Here is a 23766-nt window from a genome sequence, read left to right on the forward strand (position 1 = left end):
GAGTTCATCACCAGTGGCATAAGCAGAGGAGGCATATGGGGGAGAAAGGCAATTTACCTCACTTCTTACAATTCCAATTGAATCCGCAACAAAGCCAGCGTTTCTTTCGTGGGATCAATTGCTTGTTTTCGATATAGAACTGGATAATCAAAAACTGCATCTCTTTCTTTTTATTTTTTTAATCGAGCGAGATGATATGCTGAAATGGGTGCTAGCTTGAAAACCGCCGTAGAACGAAGCAAGGCTGTCGGTTGAGCCTCACCGAGCTTTCATAAATCAGTCTATCAACAATTAGTATTTCTTATGAATAGTAAGTCACTGATGGAGAACTTATCGATGACAAAAAAGATGAGGTTTCTGTTGGAGGGTCCCTGACGCCCCGAGTCAAATGGAATTGAAAAGACTAGTTATTTCAAGGTGGCATCTCGAAAGTGCCGCTAGTCGGTTTAATCATGGAACGTCCAAAAAGCCTGGTCAAATGTGAACATTATTATTAGAAAAATATGCCCTAGAACATGTTATTGAATTGAGTGAGAGGTCCCTTTCTTTCCTACTACTGAACCAAGAAATTGCGTAGATTGCTTTGCTTGGGATTCCTTAAGTAACCAAATTAATCCCTGTCATTTCACACGGAAAATGGTCTGTTTTGAGCGTTTGAAGTGGACGAACAATCAGCGTAAGTAATCGAGTTTCATGACATCATGTCTTTCTGCCCAGCAGCGCTCGAAACCGCTTTCATGAGTCTTGGTTGTTGGTGGAGAAGAAAATCCGCCTGAAAACAAAGATTCTATTTTCAAAGGTTTCAAAGGCTTGAAGGAGCGTAGCCTTATTCAAAAGGAATTGATAGGATTTTCTCTCTCCGATTATCTCCTACAATAAGATAAGAGGTAAGAAGCAAGGAAGACTGTTTATGAATAGCCCTTTTCAGTTCCAATGCGCGGAATAAAAAAAAGACTATCTTTCTTTCGGGGTCATAGATCAGAGAATTCCCTATTTCAAGCTTTCTTATAGGCAGAAGATTTAGCAATGGTACAGACAACCCGATCTAGCCAGTGAGCAAGCATGTCCGCTTTCGATTCAATATCTTTCTTAACACCCGGAAAATTATATGCCTCTATAGTTGCCTGCAACAGAATGCATCTATTTTTGACGGATAGCTATGTTAGCTAGGCCACTTGCCTGATCAGGGTTTCCAGCCGAATTAGTGCCTTAAGCAGGAAGGCAAATGCAATTTTGTGGTATGGTATCGTATATAAGAGAAAGCTTGCTTTTAGGAGTGATCTTTCGCCTTTATTGAGGAGATATAAAACAAGCTTACTTACTAATAAAGCGGCAAGAAGCACCTTCTTTTCTTTCTCATCTCAAAGTCAACTTTCTCCCCTTTTACTAATAGTTGAGTGCTCATTGTTGTTCGGATCTTGATCGGATCTGAGCTTCCCAAGCTCTATGCTCTTGGGGAACTTTGCAAGGGTCTTACCACCTTCTTTATTTACTATATTTGAGTCTTTGGAGTACTTTAGGATTATATTCCACGCCGAGGATTTGTGCTTGTGGGCCGGGGTGAACATTGCAGACTAGCGGATCTGGTGGTCGACAATCATTCGGACTTGGTAAAAGTTGTCGCAGCACCTGTAGTAAGACAGAGGACTTATCGCGATGCCTGCGGACCAATTTACGATGTCTCCGTCGCTGACGTTTGTCAAGCAGGCCACGTGGATTGGCCAGGGTCTTCTTCGGCTAATGAGACCTCAATCCCGAAGCCTTTGAAGTATCTTTTTGATAGGTGCCTCTATTTGTATGGGGAATTCACTGCTGATCGATCTCGCCCAATGTCCCCCTCCTTCCCGCGCCGCCTTCCGACCAACGGGAGTATACAATGACAATGTCAGGGCATGAGTGCCCGATTGTGAGACTAAATGTTGAACGTCCGATGGCACCTTGCTCCGACCTGAGCTATGCAACAACGAGATCTCTCTTGGTCCTTGCCGTATGTGCTTGACTGCCCCTCATAAGATGCTCACTTGGGGACTTCTTACCCCAGCTATTCCAAGAGTCTACGCTAGTTGAACTGTGTCCAGTAGACTCCCTCTTCCGCTCATCCCCTTCGTCAGTTTTTTGATCGGGATACTATTACCTAGGTTCCTAAACTTGGAATGGATGGCGGAGCGTAGGTGGCAAGCTATTATATGGATACAGTACTTTGCCCGTAAACGCTTCTCCAACTCTCGCAGGAATTGTATGGGAGTCTCCCTCGGAGGGACTTCCCTAATAACCGTACCGAGGAATTCTATCGCATTACGTGCAGCTATGGTTGTTGATCCTGCAAAGTCTACCCAAAGGTTCAAGCCAGATTGTAGGAAGTGGGCGATACGTTTTTTTATTTCTATGAGAAGCTCGACGGAACCCACGATTCCCAATAGTAATTTGTCGGCATATCGCACGTAAAAAATCCTTATTAAGTAATAGATTTTTAAGGAGGCCGGCTTACAGGCCAGACCTCTCTCTGACCTGATAACTAGTATTGCCTTCCCGCCCAGCTCTATCAGCGGGCCCTTCTTTTTGCAATACGTAAAAGAGTATCTCATGGCCCAATTATTATTACAGCGTTCTCTACCATAGAATTCGGACTTCTGGGTAAACCCAGCGGCTTCTATGAAGAACACGGCGCAAATGAGGCTCGAGGGCTTGTTAAGGAACGCGGCAAGGGCCGACGAAGGGTGGAAAATGAAACGCATTTTCTGGTCCCCCCTAGCCGGGGGTGCTTGTGGTGGGGGGGTGTGCCACAACGAAACAGGGGAATGAAAGGCCGCTTTGTGTTGGATGCTCTTTAACCTCGCCACAATGATGGCTCTGTTGTCTTGGGGAGCATTAAAGCTTGCTTATTCGGAAGACTTTTCTTGGTCATCAATACGACATGTTCTTAATAGAACCGATCTTATTCTCTGAACAATCGGAATTTCGTACTTCTGTCGGATCCTCCCTATCTCCTGATCGAGCTTGTGTAGGTAGATGTTGCCTAGTAGGGTCGATAGTAATACACTGTGTGGAACGGAGTAAGGGCCCTTCTCACCTCCTACGAGTCGTCCGGCGGAAAAGACTTTATGAATGGGGTAAAAGAACTTGTGATCATCGATCTCTTCCTTAAAGATTAGGATGAGTCGATGTCGGTCGATGGTGTGAAAACACTTCCTGATGTCGAATTCCAAAAACCTGCGAAAGGTTCCCCACTCTTCTTTGAACCGTCTTAGGACGGAGTGGAAGCCTCGACCAGGGCGGAAGTGCGATCTGTCTGGAAACTCGAGATCGTAAATGGATTCGAGTACCATTCTGATCGCCTCTTTCATGATCCTTTCTATAGGTAGAACTACTGTGAGCGGTCTAAACTTCGACCCTTATTTCTTTCTTCATATTGTAAAGGGGAGCAAAGCCCATTTTTTTCTCCCTCTATTGATAGAAAAAAGGCACTCCTGCCGTCATTTCAGTGACTCATAGGGCTTCCCTCAGCGCAGTCTTTTTCGTTCTTGAGAATGATCGCCACTTCTACTAGGACCGGAATGATTATCCCTGCCTGATGGGTCTACATCAATCCCTGAATGTCATCGGGTACTGTTAACTTCCCCGCCATTCTTGTAACTGTCAGCTGTAATCCGTGCAGGTGTGTCTGCACCCCCCTTAGTGGACGAGAAAGAAAGGATTTCTCGAAGCAACCCCCCAGGTTCCAAACCCAGGAGTCAACTTTCCCGTATGAGCATTCGGTACATGTATCAGTCCGTGGAAGAGTGAAATGGTCGCCACTACTGAGGATCCCCCCTAATCTTAGATAGGTCGTCTGAGGGTTCACTGCGGTTCATTGTTGTGCTTACACACAAGGCTACCCTTTTCCTAAAACTCCGCAGGACCACCTACCACTAGTCTTTGGCCGGAGGGGTTTATTGCAGAAAAAGGCCGGGGCGCAGGCTCCCAAAGAGAGAAGCCCAACGAATGTCAGATGCAAAGCCCCGCACCTCATTAAGATCATATTGGCATACTCTCCCAAAAAAGAAAGAGCAAACCCCATTGAAGACGAGAGTGAGGTATAACAAGGCCATTTCTGTCCACCGCCCTTTTCAAGGAGCCATACGTGGATGTTACCGCTCATACAGCTCCCAACCAGCAAGAAGTTAGGCTTCCTCTACAACGAATGGAAGTGTGGATGAATCGACATCAAATATAGGATTGTTGTTGTACATGATCTCCATTTTAGTAGTCCTAGCTATCCATTCTACTAGGTGGTAGAGTGTTCGTCCCAACCCCTTCGCAGGGGTACCTTCCCTTTTAATTGAAAGAAGGACTCGGAATTGACTCCCCTCGATTCGAGATCCGAAAGAAGGGTATGCAGTTTATCCAAGGAATTATCTCCCATGGCGGTACGCGGATTCTCATGTGCCCGAGCTCCCCGTCCCAGCCAATCCCCCATTCGATCAAGGGCCGCCATGATTCTTAGAATCTCGACCTTGACCTCGAATAGGTCTTTTGCCTCTATTTCGGCCTGGTACATGATCCCGATAGGGGGAATATAGGAGTATTTGGCTAGGAGCCTCTGCTGGATAGACTGAATGGAGTCCCCCCCCCCCTATCACTTCATCCAGTTGATACGGATAGGGGACCACTCATAGGGGCTGATTCGATGGACCAGCTTCGTTCCCCCGGGGAGCTACTTGAATAGCAGGCGGCACATATCCTGGTTCTGGTTCTGGCTGATCCACCGACGTGCCCGTTTCCATAGATTTTCCCCATGATTCCAAGAGGACATCAATCCCAAAATGATCCTCTTCAAACGCAGCCCCACTTGCTTCCCGGAAGAGGAAGTGATCCCCCGACACGAAAAATAAAAATCCCAGAGAGAAGCTGAGAACACAAAATCCCTAAATGGGATAGCAAATAGTTCCTTAGAAAAAATATAAATAAAGAGATACTAAATAAAATAAGAATAAAAATAAATAGATTAATAAACCGGTATTTTCTCTTTGAACGAAAACAAAAAAATCTCAAAATAAGGGTCAACCCATAATCACTAAAAGGAACAGCATGAGACGCTTACCAGTTATTCAAATTGGCATTACTCTAACAGCGAAATGCCCCAAAAAGGTTGCAATAAGAGAGAACGCCTCTAAAGAAAAAAAGTGACATAATAGGTAAGAATTTGTTCTCTCGCTCCTTGCTGGAGGAGCGGCATACCGGAAAAAAAAGCCCTTCCTCGAATTCTAACCGATGACTTTCTTAGCCTATTTCTAAAGGGCGAAGTGATCAACTTGCATGTGTTAAGTATACGACTAAAGTAGCATGATTAGACCTTCTTATCACTTTTTTGACTAGCTATAAACTTCAACCCCCTTCTCTTACTTAGATGGAGAAATAAGTAAGCAAGACTTTCTACCCTGCCTTTCTTTTCTTAAAAAATGGTGAATTACACCGAATTTTGCCTTCAACCAAGCCTTTCCATTACGAAATTGAGAAAGATCACTCTGAAAAGTAAGCCCTTTCTTATTATACGATATCTTCTCCATGGATGATAGAATTCCTCCTGGAAGCGAAGGCAGGAGCAAAGCGTATTGATTCACCAGTGCCCTAACCTACTTGTCGGCTAACCGCACTCTGTAACAAGAATAGGGCTCTTGACTTAAAACCACCCGCTTTTAGAAGTCTGGAAGGCGGCGCCTAAACTAGTCGGACTTGCTTGAATTGATAGGCTTACCGGGCTTCTCTGTCTAGTCAATTGATTTTGTTGCAGACTCTTCCCCACGCCTATTTATTCCCCCGGCCCTGTAGTGGAGCTTGCTCCCCGCCCTAGGCCTATTGAGATCTTTCCCTATGCGGGTAAATTTGGGCTCAAGAGGGGAATACCCGGTTCATCGGAACATCAACCAGAAGAGGTAGGCTCGGGTTCCTGGTATAGGTATAAGAAATCCAGTAGAGCTAAATAGAGGTAGAATGTACTTCTATGCGTACTGAGCTGAGGTCCTCCCCGAAGGGATAAACTATCTTTGCCATACTTCCTTGATAGGTGAGACTTCCACGAAACAAAGCACGGATAAGAATAATCTTAGTATGCAAGGACTGAGGAGCGGAAAGCCACTTGACGGTAAGGAAAGGGGTTTAGTGAGAAAATTAGCTCACACCTATCTTTGATGAAAGAAGCCGCAAGTTTAGGTAGAAAGAACTGCCAGTGTCAGAGATATGAATTTTGTTGAACTCTTCCTTTACATGAAGGGAATGAAAGTCTTAATGGAATGGAATTTGGGATCTAAGTAGATTAGGTTAAGGCAAGTATGAGTTCAACCCTTTTCTCATCAGGCCAGGATCGATAGCCGTTCGACCTGAGGAAAGTGCGGTCAGATTCAGAATCCCCAATGTCTTAGTCTTTACCTTCGCTTTGAGGGACAAGTATCGCATCTAGGTAAGCGGCATCTAATTAAATTGATTCACCGGATCTTCCATCTACGAAAATGGAAGAGATGTCTGTTAAGGTCGGCTTCATGAAAGTAAGAAAGGAAGCAAGTTTAACGAGCATAAAGATGGATTTTGCACAGCTGTTGTCAGATCAATTCCCATTCATTCTTGAATGGAATAGGGAACGGGCAGATCTGCGGCTATCAGGAATAGGCGATAGCCTATGACTAAAAGCACCGACTATCTATGAATGACCAGGATCGGAATGCCAATCAACTAGATGAGCCTACGAAAGATTTGAAGTTCAGACTATGATAATTGGCATCCTCACTTACGCAATGAAATTGAGTTGATGGAGTAGCTAGTGCCCTTGAGTTATTCTCTTCCGTATAACCTTCTCTCATCGTTAAAGGCACCGCAAGGCACTCGACTAAAAGAAGTGGATGTTAGGAACGCAAGGAAGACTCTGACTATGCGCTGGCACTAGCCCTAGGCATGGATTCTTTTTTGATTGAAGGAACGGGACAGAAGAGAACCAGAACCATATCCTTCACACATTCAGTCTGATCTTATCTGCGTTACTGCCCGATCATAGTTGTACTGTATTAGATTAGTTATTCGTCTCCCATGCCCTGGTAGAACAGTCTGGTCTGTAACAACGCAACCTGAAAGGAAGCCATTCCTAATAGGAAGTTTCCCTGGCTTGACATTCACTCGCTTATCCGGAATGAGCTACTGAGTTGGAGTACAGGAAAAAAGCACCACTTCTTTATTGTCTTGAAACTCCGCTCTGAACCCGAATCGTAGAACTCGGACATGATAGATTTCTCATCTCAGGTTAATCAATTCAATGATCGGCTTCTTTCTTTTTCTCAATATGATTCTTCAAAGATGCTAAAATTGACTATCTCATGGAAGGGAGTGGGATGTGAGAGAAAGTCTTACGATCCAACTATCTCTTGTACCCCCTAATTGGAGCTGAGGAGTCTTCATCTTGGCATCCATCGCCACTCCCCACGCTGGTAAGAAAAAGGTCAATCCGATGGCGTATCGATGTCTTGAGCGGGTGAGAGCCTTGATCTAAGGTCGGGTACTGTCGTAATCCACAGAAGTAGCTTCAATCGAAGAGTGCGCAACTGCCAATAAAGACATTGCTCTACGACTCCTTAGAGATTGGGGAGTGGAAGAAGATTCATCACCGGGCTGGACTTTAAGACCTTAGTTGAAATTACCTTTCCTCATTCATGGGGATCTAATACATCATGGTCTAGAGGCCTAAGAGAAGGAAGATAGATCACCAAAGCTTATTTTTAGCCACAACTTAAAGGAATGTGGCCTGATTGGAATCTTTTACACTTTCCTTATCTTTGTTTTATTGATCCAGCCTCTACCTCATAGAAAATCATGTTTAGGAAGCTAGCACCCGCTCTCGCCCCAATATACGTGTAGGGGGAAGCACCAATGAAAGTGAACCTTTATTGTTTCATTTCCTTTTCTCTTCGAACCGATTAGAAGGAAGGCAGTAGCTCCTCCTACATACGAGTAGGGAGATCCTGAACTAAGGTATGATTTGATGTTCCTTTGACGACAAAAAAAGTTATAGTAGCTTATTCCATTTGGAAGGTTTTTTGTTTAAGACAGCTTTCCGTGCCCTTACTTTTGAGTCTATCAGCTGCAACAAGGGTTGCGGGAACAAGTGTTGTGCTTGCCCCGACCGTACCACCATTCATTATCGTGAACCGGCCCTTCTTCAATATAGGCATGTCTTTCTTTAGAACAGAATCATTCCAGAACAGAAAACCAAATAGAGAATTAGAATCGCGCTTGGAGCCTATCGCTAGAACGAACAACACACCACCGACTAGACTTGCTACACTAGTAGGGCTTGTGGACAAAGCAAGAGATCTTATTTTATCATTAAGGATAGTGGGGGCCGAATCAACAGGGTCACCGGTAAAGAACCTCTACATAAGCAAAAATCATAAGAGAAGAAAAGTTCACAGAACATTGGGAAATAGTACGCCCGGTTCACCAGGTTCTACCACTGCAGGGCCCAATCATACTCAAAAGAAGAGTTTGATCCTGGCTCAGAAGGAACACTAGCTATATTTTTAACACATGCAAGTCGAACGTTGTTTTCGAGGAGCTGGGCAGAAGGGAAAGAGGCTCCTAGATAAAGGTATCTTGTCTCGCCCAGGAGGTGAGAACAATTGAGAACAAAGTGGCGAACGGGTGCGTAACGCGTGGGAATCTGCCGAACAGTTCGGGCCAAATCCTGAAGAAATCTAAAAAGCGATGTTTGATGAGCCTGTGTAGTATTAGGTAGTTGGTCAGGTGAAGGCTGACCAAGCCAATAATGCTTAGCTGGCCTTTTTTGGATGATCAGCCACACTGGAACTGAGACACAGCCTGGACTTCCACGAAGGGCAGCAGTGGGGAATCTTGGACAATGGGCGAAAGCCCGATCCAGCAATATCGCATGAGTGAAGAAGGGCAATGCCGCTTGTAAAGCTCTTTCGTCAAGTGCGCGATCATGGCAGGACTCGAGGAAGAAGCCCCGGCTAACTCCGTGCCAGCAACCGCGGTAAGACGGCGGGGCAAGTGTTCTTCGGAATGATTGGGCGTAAAAGGCACATTGGCGGTGAATCAGGTTGAAAGTGATAGCCGCCAAAAACTGGTGGAATGCTCTCGAAACTAATTCACTTGAGTGAGACAGAGGAGAGTGGAATTTCGTGTGTAGGGGTGAAATTCGAAGATCTACGAAGGAACGCCAAAAGCGAAGGCAGCTCTTTGGGTCCCTACCAATGTTGAGGTGCGAAAGCATAAGGAGCAAACAAGATTAGATACCCCGGTAGTCCATGGCGTAAACAATGAGTGTTCGCCCTTGGTCTACGCGGATCAGGGGCCCAGCTAACGCGTGAAACACTCCGCCTGGGAAGTACGGTCGCAAGACCAAAAATCAACGTAATTGACGGGGGCCTGCACAAGCAGTAGAGCATGTGGTTTAATTTGATAAAACGTGCAAAACCTTACCAGCCTTTGACATATGAACAAGAAAACTTGTCCTTAACGGGATGGTACTTACTTTCATACAGGTGCTGCATGGCTGTCATCAGCTCGTATCCTGAGATGTTTAGTCAAGTCCTATAACGAGAGAAAACCTCATTTTGTGTTGCTGAGACATGCACCTAAGGAGAAAGTCTTTGCAACCGAAGTGAGCCGAGCAGCAAAGTGACGTGCCAGCGCTACTAATTGAGTGCCAGCACCTTGCTGTGCTGTCAGTAAGAAGGTAGTCGGCGCCTTTCGAAGCATTTTCTATTTCTAGTTAGCGTTGTTTTTTTATTGCAGCTAGCGCGCTTGACTAATAAGATAGAAAGGGCCTTTCTCGCTTGTTTAGTAAAGTTAAGTTTTTGGCCTTATCTTACAGGCGACGACGACGTCGAGTTGACGGCAGAGAAAGACTTGGCATTCAGGCAAGCCACTCGGTGGTGTGGTACGTAGTGGGTTTAGTACGCCCCGCCCAAATAAATGACTCCGAAACAAATATAAAGGTGCGTGCCGCACTCATGAAGGACTGCCAGTGATATACTGGAGGAAGGTGGGGATGCCGTCAAGTCCGCATGGCCCATATGGGCTGGGCCACACACGTGCTACAATGGAAATTACAATGGGAAGCAAGGCTGTAAAGTGGAGCAAATCCGAAAAGATTACCTCAGTTTGGATTGTTCTCTACAACTCGGGAACATGAAGTTGGAATCGCTAGTAATTGTGGATCAGCATGCCGCGGTGAATATGTACCCGGGCCCTGTACACACCGCCTGTCACACCCTAGGAATTGGTTTCGCCAGAAGCATCAGACCAATGATCACCCATGACTTCTATGGCACACTAGTGCCACAAAAGCCTTTGGTGGTCTTATTGGCGCATACCACGGTGGAGTCTTTGACTGGGGTGAAGTCGTAACAAGGTAGCCGTAGGGGAACCCGTGGCTGGATTAAATCTTTCGCGATGGAAATGCACTTTTCCCCCAACTTTCCAACATAGGGGGCTAGCTTGCTTCCACTGGTGGCGGACGGGCGAAGGGTCCAAAGGACACGTAACCGGGGGAGAGTCCAAAATCCAATTGTTCCATTTTCCTTCTTCTTCATCAATTGGAAATCAAGACAAATCGGGCACTACGGTAAGACGTGAAAACACCTGATCCCATTCCGACCTCGATATGTGGAATCATCTTGCGCCATATGTACGAGATTGTTCGGGAGACATAGTCCAAGCCCGGTGAAAAAATGAAATAAAAAAAGATTATGATGTCAAAATCTTGCGCCCTTGTTTTTCCAATTTCCCAGCTACTGCGTGTTGATTATACTTATTTAAGTACGATGTATTTGTATATTCTATTTTTTTTCTTTTTTTATGGCATCATCCGGGTTTTCAAGGACCCGGTCAAGGAATTGGAAAATTCCTTCAATGGATTTCTCTGAGCACAAAATAAAGTGTTTAGTTGAATATTCGTTGGTGTCGAAATGGAGAACCAAGAGTGATTGGACATCTATGGTAATTAATGGTAACATTGATTATCATAGACGGTCGATATACTTTTGTAATCTCCGATCATCAACCAAATCCATACCATTATTGTAGAAAGACAATAATGGTTGTGGATTCAAGTTGATTGATTCCTAAGTTGGAACCTTAGGCGCCCCCNCCCCCCCCCCCCCCCGAATCCAATTTATTTGGATCACTAGGGAGAGTAGATTATGATGGTATTTTACGACGTTAGCATTAAAGAAAATTACAACACTATTATGAAAACAATAATGCATTCTTTTAGTGCTGTCGAAAGAACACAAAAATTCTCTTGGCGGGGTCTATTTGAACAGACCCGGCAACTAAAGGGACTTCTTTTTCGGGTTCCTTTAGTTGTCTCTATGTCCCTGCATAAGGAGGTCGCCCAAGCGGGCTGCGATTTCATAAAAACAGTTGTGAAACTGAAACGACATTCAGGTTTTCTGTATACTGCTTTGTATTTAAAATACTGTACAGATTCCCTTCAGCGTTATTACGCTGGGTGTTATTCTAAGAATGACACCATGTCTGTTCCAGTTTCATTGACCCGATGTGGAATTCCCAAGATCATACCTGCGGTATTAAGAAAACACGTAAGGGCAAAGCCTGATCATGGCGATTATTTGGTCAGGATATATCTATCTTGGTTTGGATTATCAAAATAGATTGTGGTGGCTCCTAAAGTGAAGAAAGCCACTTTCCAATCAATTACGACTCCTCACTCAGATATTGATAGTGTCCGTGAAGTTCTTGGAGAAATGAAAATTTCTTGAAAGAAGCTTCGACCAATGTATCTTCCACATCTCCAATCCATACCTCTTGAAAAGGGTATGAATTGGAAACCTACCTGGAAAAGTACTCCATTACACGAAAACTTTGTCCGCCGGTTTTAATATTTGGTGGATGATGTTGTAGACGGAGCAGCGGCTAAATATGTTAAAGAAGACAATATATTTGTGAACTTAAAGCATGAGATAGCAGCGTTCATCTTTAATGTGAATAAAATTCATTCCATTCAAGATAGGTTCTTTTCCCGTGGTATTCTTTAGTCTCAAAGGGTTTTATACCCATTTGATTCTAATAATACCAAGTTTGCTAATGAATCCCTTGATTTATTTGAACAACAAGTAGGACCCCCTTTCTCGAGCTTATTAGGGGCCTACCAAGGAGTTCCATTAGTGACTGGTAGATTGGCTCAGGCCATTGAAGGTGGTGGGAAGAGGAGGATCTTTGCTATATGTAATTATATAAAACAAAGACTTCTGCATCCCATCCATATTTTGGCTATGACTGTACTATCAAGTCTTAAGACTAATGGTAAATTCAACCAAGAACGTCTGTTGCAGTATCTAAGACTTAAAAGACCGAAGTCTTGTTACTCTTTTGATTTAAAATCAGCAACAGACCGTTGGCCATTGAGTGTTATATACACCTTAATCGAAATGATTTGGGGTATTACTTTAGCATCTTCAATAGTCAACAGTTCTTTGGGTCTTAACACTTTTTTCGTATCACCTCCTATGGTGAAGAAGATTAGTGAAGTAGCCTTTCTTACTGGACACATGGTCACTGTTCTCGCTGTCCCATCACTATATAGTGTGGTTGGCGACTTTGAATTCTTATCCGCTACGAGGCACCCCGTTTGTTGATCATGCCCTTCTTGGTGATGATATTCTAATCACCGACAAGAATGTGGCCAATCAGTACAGTAGGTTATTGGATAGACTCAGTGTTACCATTTCATTTGCTAAATCAATAGTATCTGAAAATGGAACAATTGAGTTTGCTAAGAGGTTTTGGATACGAGATATGCAAAAAGATATCTCTCCCATCTCTCTCAAAGCTTTATCCTTCTGTAGAACGACTGTAGGCCTGTGCCAATTGTCCTGTCGATACTCGATAGAAATATCGACTTTACAAAGGCCAGCGGGTGCAGGTTATAAGGTCCGTTCTCACCTAATGTCTACTCAGTCACCACGATGGGAAAGACTAAAGGCGGCTTCTTGTAAACCAAACAAGTTACATCTATTACCTCTTGAATTTTGGATTGGAAGGCCGCGCCCTCGCCCCTCAATCCTTATTTGAAGGCAAAAATAATAGATTATCTGCGTGAGGCTGTAAAGCCTAAGCAGATACAAATCATTCCAAAAGATTTGGTACTTGATGGAAAATGGGATATCCTTAACCGGGATGTTATCCTTAATTGGATGAAACAGTGGTTGACTTGGCTTTCTTGGTATCATATTGTAGCATTATCACCAGATGTTACCATTGATCAACTATTTGATGTTCTTATGTGTGCCACTTTATGGAAACCATCAAACGAAGATTATGAATTAATCAAGTTTGGGTACGTTTGGAAGTGTTACGATATGGGAGCGGGTTGGAACCTTTCAACTACACTTAGGTGGTTGTTTGGTCCTCCAACTCTCAGTTTTATATTGGTTGATCAATAGGTATTTGGTGGTCTTCACGGCAAGGATATCCTTTTCAGTCCTAAGGATTTACCATCCTTACGGAAAATAGATATAGATGATAAGAATTTACGTGCATCTGAGCACATAAACCCTTTTGGTAAAATTCCGCAAGGAAGGGTGAGCAAGAGGGCGATTGTGGTTGCAGTCTGGTTAACTGCTTCCACAAACACCCAACCTACTAATAGGTATTATGTAATAGAATAATCAGGATCTGCGAGATATGGATATGAAACTGGATATGCTCGAATCAGACTGCATTTCGATTTGCACATGGATAATCTGTTGTATTACCCTAAAGAGTCATACTCATATCCAGGGCATTTTGTCCTTGAAAGAGCGTCATCAGTCTAGCTCGTCATGACTTGATCATGGCCTTAGGCGGAATTGGTCTTGGCCGGAAGAACAAAAGATATCGGCAAACACAGAGCAGCCTTCAAAAGGGGTTCCGTAGAGTGGTCTAACCCCAGGGTAATCCTTGGAGCTTTCTCTATGCCCGACAAAGAGAACTTGGTGTGAATTTGGGTGGCTAGCTACCAGCACGTCTAACTAATGCACTGATGTAATTCCATACAAATATGGCAACCCGGCGAACATGAGGTCCCACTCACTATTCATGGCCAGACAAAAAGGGACCACTAGCCTAGAGAATCAATAGGGAATAGGCCCTGAGTTCACTCGCTTGCCCGAAGATGAAGGGGAAGAAAGGGATGCCAGGGACAGAGTAACCAGAGGGGGCATGAAATGAACCCAGAAGGGAAGCCACAGGAGCAGGAGTGGAGAGAAAGCGAAAGAGGAAAGGTGTTTTCCCATTCGATTTATCGATTGAGAGTCCCGAACTGAAGCCCAAGCCCATACTCTAACTAAGAAAAGTGGAAGTTCCTACCCTGGGAACATTGACATACGATCTTTCCAGATTAGGGAGCAAAGTATGAACCTGAAACCAATATGAAAGAAAGTCATCAAGCAAGATAGCAAGTGTCAAGTGTAGGTCTCCCATTCTATTACTGGGAGTTAGAACATGAAATAAAGAAGTAATAAAGAACGTTACCGCCCCAAATCTCATAGATTAGGTGTTCTGGATCACCTGATAATCGTCTAATCAAACAAATGTCATGACCTAATGGACTTTAGGACTAAAGCAGAGAAACAGATGTCCTTGTCAGAGGACCATGCCACTCGAACAAAGTGAGATTAGCGGAATGCAACTTCTTGACCGACGAGCTTCAATATGAGCTTCGAGAAAAGCATGCAAAGCACACTAACCTAACTCAATAAAGGCGACTGCCAGCACTGACTCAGACACACACGGGGCGGTTGAGTAGTAGGTTGATTTGATCAGAAAAGTAATATACCTCCGACTGAATCAATATCGCGTTCTCCTTTGCTGCTATGAAGGAAAGCGGTATGGATAGGAAAGCACAAGTTCCGAGTAAGCGGCTTATAAAGTCTTCCCTTGTACCTGGACCGTCGGCTTATATCTTCGGCTTAGTTGGAAAACCCTCCTATCGCTAAAAAGTGAGGTTTTCACCAACACTTGAGCTAGTAGCCACTTTCTTAGATAGGGCTTTCGGCTTGTTTGTGTAAGCGTCTTTGTAAGCAATACCCCATAAACTCCGACAAAAGAGATTGAATGCCAGGTTAGTTCACTTATTTCGGGCATCATCTTACGTCATTCGTTAAAGCACTTTCTATAAGCCTTTAATTTAAGGACGTTTTAAAGAAGAGAAAAAGTTCCACCTTGTCCTTAGATAGAAGAAGAAGAGGAGAAGCAAGAATGGCAATAACCTTCGCTATTTCCGCTTCGGAATTGCTACTAGAAAGGAAAATCTCTTTAGAGAAGGAAAGTCCTAATGAAAGCTGGAAGGTAAGTCAATTCTTTTAGGATAGATCGAAAGTTCCATCGATTTAGGTGTAGGAGGAGTAAGGGCTTTTAGCCTAGGAAGAGGACGGTGCTAGAGAATCAGTGATTGGGGGAATAATGATTGTTGAAGGGAGGTAGCGGTCTAAGCCTCTTAGGCTTGGCACAGGAACTCTTCTCTCACCTGCTGGAAGGAAGTGATGTGACCCTGGTAGGATGAATTGAATTAGCTAACGAATCTTCCATAATGCTTGCAAAGAAATAAGAAGAAAGGCTTCTGCCCCTTGGCGACTCGGAACGAATGGGAAGAAGTGAATCAGAAATGAACTTATATAAGAGTGCTTATTCCGCTTCCTTCTACTCTTGAAAGGTGACACTTTCACGACATTGGATAAATACCATTTGAAGTTAAGGAGCTAACCTCCAACCTCTTCTTTAAAGCTATCTAAGAGTGGTTGGGTATCTGCCTTAAGGCTTAGAAATCCTCGACCTTATGATACATTCGGTAAGAAGCTCCTCCCCAGCCACAACAACCCCCTGTTCACCAGCCTCCAATACAAGAGCATACTGGTGAACATATGTCTCTGGAAAATTGGGAACGACTTCTTCAAAATCACAACGAGGTTGCCGCGGTGATTCAAGAGATTCACTGGGAACTCCACACACGCATTCCGGGGGGTTTTCAAGCCGAGCGCCTCACAAAAATGCTGGAGGAGAGACACGGGGGGGAAAGAATGGGGGAAATCCTCCAAAGTCTCCAAACGGAGAGATGCCGTAGCCCCTACTTTTGGGAAGTCCAAACGGATTTCCGAAACTTACGAGGTTCTGGAGGTACGGAGATGTAATTGCGAAAGGAATGGTAGAGGCATGCATGACCCCTCCAGTCAAGAATTAGGACCTTACAATCACTAGCCAATATGCTTTTCTCTCATGCCTTTCTTCGTTTATAGTTCGATGATTCTTCTTCGCCTTGTTGTGTTGGCTTGTTCAATCAATCTCATAGGTCCCTATGGCTCGTCCTATAAGAAAGGAGATATACCATAACCATAAGGAAGTAAAGGTACGAAAAAGAAGCTTTCTCTGAGCGTATATAGTGGTATAGTCCTTAATGCGCAGGAGCAAGAAAAGGGATGCACCTTACTAAGCAAGAAAGGGGAAATTGAAGACTGAGAACATACGAGGTCGGCACTAAGAGACTGACTTAACAAATTACTTAACTCAAGTTCTTGTGCTATATATTGTTCGTGATCTTTCGACATTATTGAAGGGAGGGGGTTCGACCTGAATCCTTTAAATAGAGTGCCATCAGCCTCCCCAGTTCCACGCACCCTTACTAGTAAAGGCTCCCATTGGGAGAAGAAAAAATTGTTGAGTGAGCGATCCGGCCACTAGCCTTTCAATGATGAATTTGTCTTCAAAAAAACCCCGACCTCGATAGAAAACGAATGGCGGCGTGAAGTTGATGAGCAGGGAAGATGTCTTTCTTCTAGTTGGTTAAGAGGCCCCGTCTTCCATAGCCAGGGATTAGTCATTTAAGGATCAGTTGATGTGCTGGGATGAAAGAAAGTTCTTTGGTACTCTTCCGGGACGAACAGTAAAGGCACATGAAGGTATTGGCTCTTACTATTGATCGTATGGAGAGAACCGCGACGCTTTACCTTACGAATATCTAAAGGTGAAGATCTCTTTTCGACTAGCAAGTTTACGTACCTAGGTCCTAAGTTTCTCATTACTCGGTGAAGTCTGATTTGAGCCCTGGTCAAACTGATCTCTCCGACGGGCGGATGATGGTCTCATATTAGTAATGTTTTGATTACGCCTATCTGTCGTTGCCAATGAACCGATCACCAAGAGAAAGTATCTCTCTTAATCTTAAGGTGAAGTGCCTTTCAGCCAGCTGAAGGAAGGTCGCGTAGCGCCCCTGCAATCAGAAAGGCTTTTGATAACCTTACTACTAATAGAAAGGGGAAAGATGCGCTCAATCCCTTGCTTCTTGCTCCAACTTAGGAGTAGGGGATGACGAGCTTTTTCTGCAGGTTGCTATGCTAGTTGTAGCGCGGTAGTGCTTTACTAATATAATAGAAAGTCAAGTTAGTGTTATGGTGCAGCCGAAGGCCCCCTCTCCTTACAGTCAAGTGGCTGAACGCCCCTCGAATCTTCCTTGAGTTGACGTCACTGGGACATCTACCGCTTGGATCCTGCCTTGTTAGTCATCCGTAGAGCTAAAGGGAATTTTTGAAGCCATTCCCATTACCACACACCAATACCAACCAGGGTGGCTGTTCAGTAAGTCCTACCCTAAGAGAAAGGAGAAATTGCTTACGCGCTTCGTCAAGTAAGAGAGAGGATCTTAGGCCGAACAGATCACCGGCTTCGAAGGCCTGCAATCGTGACTTTAGTTTCGGTGGTTCGCTTTGCTGCCAAGGTGCAACATTTGTGAGACTTCGAATGGAGTGGTCTGTACGCCCCTCCCCCTCGCCAAGCCTGAAGAAAGGAGCAACTTAGATACCTCTTTGTTAACTATATTCCTGGTTTGCTAAAAGGGTCCTTGGGCCCAATCAATCTCTATACTCTTGATGCAATGGACTCCCCAAAGCCACTAAACCGCTCTCTTCCACCCGATTTGAACTGAACCTCGTTCTAGTGATATTTTCTCCCTTTTGAAACTGAAACTCAGTTGCCTATCTGATCCTTGGTCTAATTAGGCCTTTCTCTATAGCTCAAATCGCTAGCCCTTCCCCTGGCTTGGTTGGTTATATAAGAGAATCCCGGGAGAAAGCAAGTTAGACCTTACTTAGGGCGAAAGATTTCTTGGATGGTTCATTCCAGTCTGAAATCAGTCAGGTCATGGAATTGACAGAAGTTCCCCCTTAACCAACCCTAAGAGGTAATTCTTCTATTCATTAAGATGAAGCCATTCAGTCAGCTCTGAATCTGAACTCAATGATTGCAATTCAAGAAGCGCATGAAGCTTTGGCTCAGTACAGTAGCATTTGACTTTGGAAAAGAGAATCGATCGCTTACCTTGTTTGGCATGCCAGAAGCATTTTGATGTGGTTCTCATTGATTGAGTCGATCCAGAGACAAAGCAAATGGAGTTCCGTGGGTTCAGTTTGCTTAGAGGCAGAAGGCCTAGAAGTCATAAGGAATAGGCTTTTTGGTACTAGCTTGAGGAAGAGAGAATCCATAGGTCAAACTATTTGCAACAACTTCTTCTCTCGTCCTTCGTAAATGTTGCTCTTATACTTACTTAAGAACAAAAAGAATAGCTAGGTTTCCTTTTTCCTGAGGGGTACTGGCACTCTAATCTAAGACCTATAACTATCTTCGCTATCGCTCATAACTTCCGTCTTGTACGATATTGGTCATTGGAATCAAAGAAAAAGAACTTCAGAGTGGTCACTTCCCTCTTCTTATTACTTCAGACAATGCTTCCGGAGCTAGATGGAAACAACCTTCTACCTTCAAATCTTTTCAAAAGCATTCGCTACCAGTTATGGTATTTTTCCCATTCACATCATTCTAAAAAAACTTCTACCTCGAGCACACGCAATGGAGCCCTAGGTTACCGAAAGCGATCAATCTTTCTTCTGGTGGGAGGGAGTCTTGTTAAGGGGGAGCCACTTGACTGTAGCCGTAGCGAAAGTGAAATAAAAAAATAAGAACTTTCTTGACTGGTCATGTGCGTCACCTGGTCCAAGACAAGAATGTATATTCGTTTTTACCTTACGAACGAAGGTGACCATGGGGACCGGTTCCTTCTTTCTTTATGTTATGTCGGTTGCGGTGGAAAGCACTTAACCAGAGTTTTTGCGGGCAGGCTTCCTTCTAGGACAGGCTTTCTTACCAAAAAGATTTCCTTAGAATAAGGGATTTCCCCCATTACGGAAGGAAACACTCCATTGATTTCTCCGATGATCGTGACCTTCAAAACACGGTGCCGGTGGAACCTCCACGTTAACTTCCGTTGGAGAAGATTGCATTTTTGTTGGAACTCTCTCATTGTCGAAAACTATTTAAAATGCTTCTCAGCTATCACAAAGAGGGAAATGTTGATCAATCGATCTAGAAAGACAATCCTGGTGAGAGCTTTTCATCATACCCTGCCGGGCTTGATTTGCTTGGATGTTCTTGCCTTTGCCCCCCACGCCAGCTTGCTCTCTCATCCCTCCCAACCTTGCCTATACCTAGGATTCCCATTTGGTTCAGCTTTTCAGATCTACATGGGAATCTTCGTCAGATCTATCATGCAGTTAGGGCCAATCAAGCAGAGATCGATTGGCCTGCCAGAGAGCTGACATTAGAAGACTGAGACCCACAACACCAAGAAAGCTAGACGACATAGGATCAAAAGTTCAGGATGATGTGATCCAAGTCAATGACGAGGCAAAGTAGTTCCTTGACTTTGTCCATCGAGTTAGTAGAACGCTTGCAAAGGGTAGAAAGCGAACAGATGCCATCGAATCGGATGTCAACAAATTCCAGAATCCGCTCTTAGAGTTCGAGAATCCAAGGGTTGGCAAGTCAGCTAGCGAACCAAGGGGCAAAGAAAGGGGGCCCTTGGGCCACTTGACTCTAAGCAATGGCGAAAAGTTAGGTCCGTCTTCTACGATGTATGCTCTTTAACTGGTTCATACTAGAAGAATGGATGGTGTAGGAGTCTATCTTCTGAGACTTGGACTGATGAACTATGTAACCTATATTCTCCAACCTTCCTCGATACCCTAGAGGTCGACTCTTGCCACAAGGAATGTCATCGCCTTTCGGCTGTTCTACGACATTCCTGGAGGATGGAACCTTTCTGTTGACCTAACTTTCCAGTTAGCGGACCTACTCGAATGAAGGAAAAAGAAGGGGGTTGGGGGTGCTTCTATATAATATCTAATCTGAGTCTTACCCCTATATATGTGGAAATTCTGCTACAAATGGATTGGATGCATGGAACTCACCTAAAAACCCAAACATGCGTGCAGTCGAACTGCTTTATTCAACTTGGCAAAGACAAAGCATGACATCTGGAACCAAATCGTTCCTGTCTATGGATTTCCTCACAACTCGAAGCATGAGGCCTGGACCCATCGGTGGATAAGATCACATCTTCATGACAAAAGGTGTACACTTTCGGCCTAACTCAAGGTAATGGGCCAAACCTAATGAGTCCAAACAAATTGGATCTTATTGTATGACAAAACCACAGATTGGGCTTAATATTCAAGGCCCAGAAAAAATGGGTTGAATCCAGAAAGCCTTACCGCTCTTATTTCGCAGCCTTTAGCACATAGTTGTCGACGTAGAAGAGAGCAGCCCTACAAAATAGTCAAAATTCCTTCCTATGATGTTAGTATTCATATTACATATACTGATGTAAGTGGAATCAATCACCTAAATGACATGATTCAACTGCCAGTGAGATTAGGAGCTTCCTGAGAAGAGTAAGTTGAATCATGTAAATAGCATGATTCCTCAGCTGAAGCATTTTTTAAACACTGAAAGAGTGATATTAGAATATACCTGAGAAGGAAGAAAGTTGAATCATCAAAATGGCATGATTCAACAACTGATGAATTGTTTGTTGAATCATCCAATTCACGCTCGCTCTAAAAAATAGACTATCCATAAACGGCTAGCGAAGATATGGCAAACAAGTAAAGTAGTCCTATGTTCGGATCTGACAATACCATACCATAATCAAAAGGTACAACGGCCCGAGCGACTAGACTTAACATAAATGTAGCCACTGGAGCCATTCTAAAAGGGAGAAATTAGCACTACTTGGTGAAATAAGTTCTTTTAGAATCAATTTCAAACCATCTGCTAGAGGTTGTAACAATCCAAACGATCCCACTACATCAGGACCCTTTCGACGTTGCACAAAAGCCATTACTTTACGTTCAGCTAGCACTAAAAAGGTTACTCCTAGTAGAAGTGGTAGAATTATTCCAAGTATTTCAGTTGGAACAGCTATGTACATTTTTTTTCTATTCACTTATGATCTGGCCAGGTCGACCCAATCATGATATTGAAAGAGGGGACCTTTTCTCGAAAAATAATTCTTGCAACTACGAAAACCACAACACAAGCACTCCTTTTCCATTCATTCTATCTAAGAAAAAGAATTTAGCATAGACCACGACCCCCCCATCTTTTCATTTCTTTATCTATATGAAACCAAATGGGCGAGTCTTTATTATTGATTGGGGCCCTGAACTCAATGAGAGTGGGGATTCGCTCCTCTTCCGGCAACTCATCCACGTCTGCAAGATACCTAATGGCGTCTACGAATTTCTCGAGCGTGAGCTCGCCCTGTGCTCCTCCCTGACTGACAACAAGTTCTTTTGCCTGCCCACAAATTTCTTGCAAGAGCTTGCCACACTGGGTGGCTTTCTCTTCAGTCTCCTGATGCAATTGGGCTATTTTCGCAGGAGAAAGGCCTACTGGAATCTCGTTGAGGTCTGGAAGCGCAGGTGCAGGATCCACGCAAAAGGCTATTGAAGGAGCGGTGAATGCTGGAAAAGCTAAAGCAAACCAGAAAGGATTTTTATTAAAAATCGTACTTATGTTTTTAGAAAAAGAAAATCATAAGGAAACATTATGATTATGAAAAGAAAAATCTTACTAAAGAGAGAAGTCTATTAGACAATAAAGTACATATACTATGTACACTATATACAATATTCTTAGAAAAAACCTCAAGATTAAATAAAAGAAAGATATATACTAAAAACAAACTATAATGATATTCAACACTTTATGGGTGTTGACCCAAGTAGGCCTAGGCCAAGACAAGACACCTTCCCACCTTCCTTCACTCTGTAATAGCCCGACGACCCCTCTCTTCACAAGTAGGCTTAGCGCTTAGTCAATTTGAAAGGCTGGAAAGATGCAAGAAGACTGAGAAGGCGCTGGAGTGAATTGATTCCGGGGCTAGGATCATGAACGGGAATCTAAATATATAAGAAAGCTAAGGTCGAGATAGTCTTGGCTAAGCAATTCATCTACCTTCTTTGTGAGGTATTATTATTCTAATTCACATTATTCTTTTAGGTAATAATCGCCTTATTTCTGTCTTATTTCTTTCTTGTAGTACTGTCAGTCTAAGGAGAGGGATGGAAGTAGTCGTCTTGCTTCTTTTCTTTGGATCCGCTTATATCTCTACTTCGCTTGATTCTCATGCCAGTGGACTCCATGCTCTGTTTTTGGCCTTATTAGCTTGATTTCATAAGTGAGCATTTTAAATTGAATAGATAGTGAGAAAAGCGCCTTTCGTGATTCAAGTAGTAAGCTCGGATTCATGATTGAGAAAGCAATCTTCCAAGCGCGGCTTTAGCTGAATCTATTATAAGGTAGGCTCTTTGGATAGATTGCCTTAAGGCGATGAAGGCCCACATATTTTTAATCTCAGCTCCCCTCAAGGAAAAAATGGGATACTTAGCTGAAAGGATGAACAAGGTCGAGCTCCTTCAAAGGTTGCTCCAGTCGCCTGAAACCTTGTGGATTGATTGTGGGGGATTTAGGCGTGTCATGCCTACCATCTTCCAGTTCCTGGATAATCGTTCCTGGACAATGCTTGCCGCAGGGGCTAACCCTATCTTCGCGCATACTTTCTTGGTTGTCTGGGAGTTGAATTAGAAGCATCGAATGAAAGGTTCTTTCCAAGACCATGTGCTATTGAATCAACTGCTGTTGTCGGGCGAGATTCTATCTTTTCCTTGTAGTCCACGGGATTTTACTCTAGGGAGGCTCATTCCTTGGATGGCTCATAACTTATACAAAGAATAATCTCTGTAAGAAGGACCAAAGCGCACTGAAAGAACCTACCGATTCTGGCCAGTCATAACAACCAGAACGGGTTAGCCTTCGTTTGCCCCATTGGCGAAGTCATAAGTTGTGGTGAATCCGTGTCACAACTACAAAGTGTTTTCCATAGTTCAATAGAGAAAAGAGAGAAGAGCAGGCCGATTTCCTTTACTTTATTATTAAACTTAAATAAAGAATCATTTGACTTTTATTGCCGAAACCATGAAAGCAAGGAAGGGCCTCTTTCCATCCATAGAATCTCTTCCTTATACTAGCACTTTCAGCTATCTTTCTTAACCTGCTTCTATCAAAGCAGCTGGTAAACTCCGACCATCGTCTTAGTGAAGTAGCCCATAGGTATGGGATACGAACGATTAAGAGTTCTTGCTAAAAAAAAAGGTACGTACTAACTGAAAGTGGAATCTATCCTGACTTTCATGTAGCACTTGATTGAGGGATGAACCCCGAATCCGTACTTTCCGGTACTATGCCTACTCCCCTTTCCTCTTTCAAATGGGTTGAACTCTTTCTAAGGCAAAGGGCCAAGTGTGTGCCATGAGTTCTCTGTCTTCGAAAAGGCAGAATGTTGTTATAGAATCCGCTATTTTTGGAATAGAATAAGCTTTGTGTCCTAGCCAG

The 23766-nt window shown here is 43.7% G+C and overlaps 1 protein-coding gene and 3 pseudogenes across 2 annotated transcripts; 1 reads left to right on the plus strand and 3 right to left on the minus strand.

Moving 5' to 3' along the window:
* Nucleotides 1–347: 347 nt before the first annotated feature.
* On the minus strand, nt 348–4177 carry LOC125877830 (uncharacterized; annotated as a pseudogene).
* LOC125877393 (uncharacterized) lies at nt 3594–4213 on the plus strand (annotated as a pseudogene).
* A 4228-nt stretch (nt 4214–8441) lies between these two features.
* Nucleotides 8442–10901, minus strand: LOC125875808 (uncharacterized). The gene has a single exon (XM_049556846.1). It carries the CDS (start codon nt 9251–9253, stop codon nt 8468–8470), a length of 786 nt encoding a protein of 261 aa, XP_049412803.1. The 5' UTR covers nt 9254–10901; the 3' UTR covers nt 8442–8467.
* Nucleotides 10902–20939: 10038 nt separating this feature from the next.
* LOC125877966 (NADH-ubiquinone oxidoreductase chain 1-like) lies at nt 20940–22743 on the minus strand (annotated as a pseudogene). Its single transcript, XR_007447661.1, has one exon. The product of XR_007447661.1 is annotated as an NADH-ubiquinone oxidoreductase chain 1-like (transcript).
* Nucleotides 22744–23766: the final 1023 nt, after the last annotated feature.

This window comes from Solanum stenotomum, chromosome 9 (genome assembly GCF_019186545.1).
Source record: "Solanum stenotomum isolate F172 chromosome 9, ASM1918654v1, whole genome shotgun sequence".
In the NCBI taxonomy this organism is placed as follows: domain Eukaryota; kingdom Viridiplantae; phylum Streptophyta; class Magnoliopsida; order Solanales; family Solanaceae; genus Solanum; species Solanum stenotomum.

Coding starts and splice junctions, on each gene's coding strand:
- LOC125875808 (XM_049556846.1), bottom strand. CDS start 9,253: ATGCTTTCGCACCTCAACATTGGTAGGGACCCAAAGAGCTGCCTTCGC.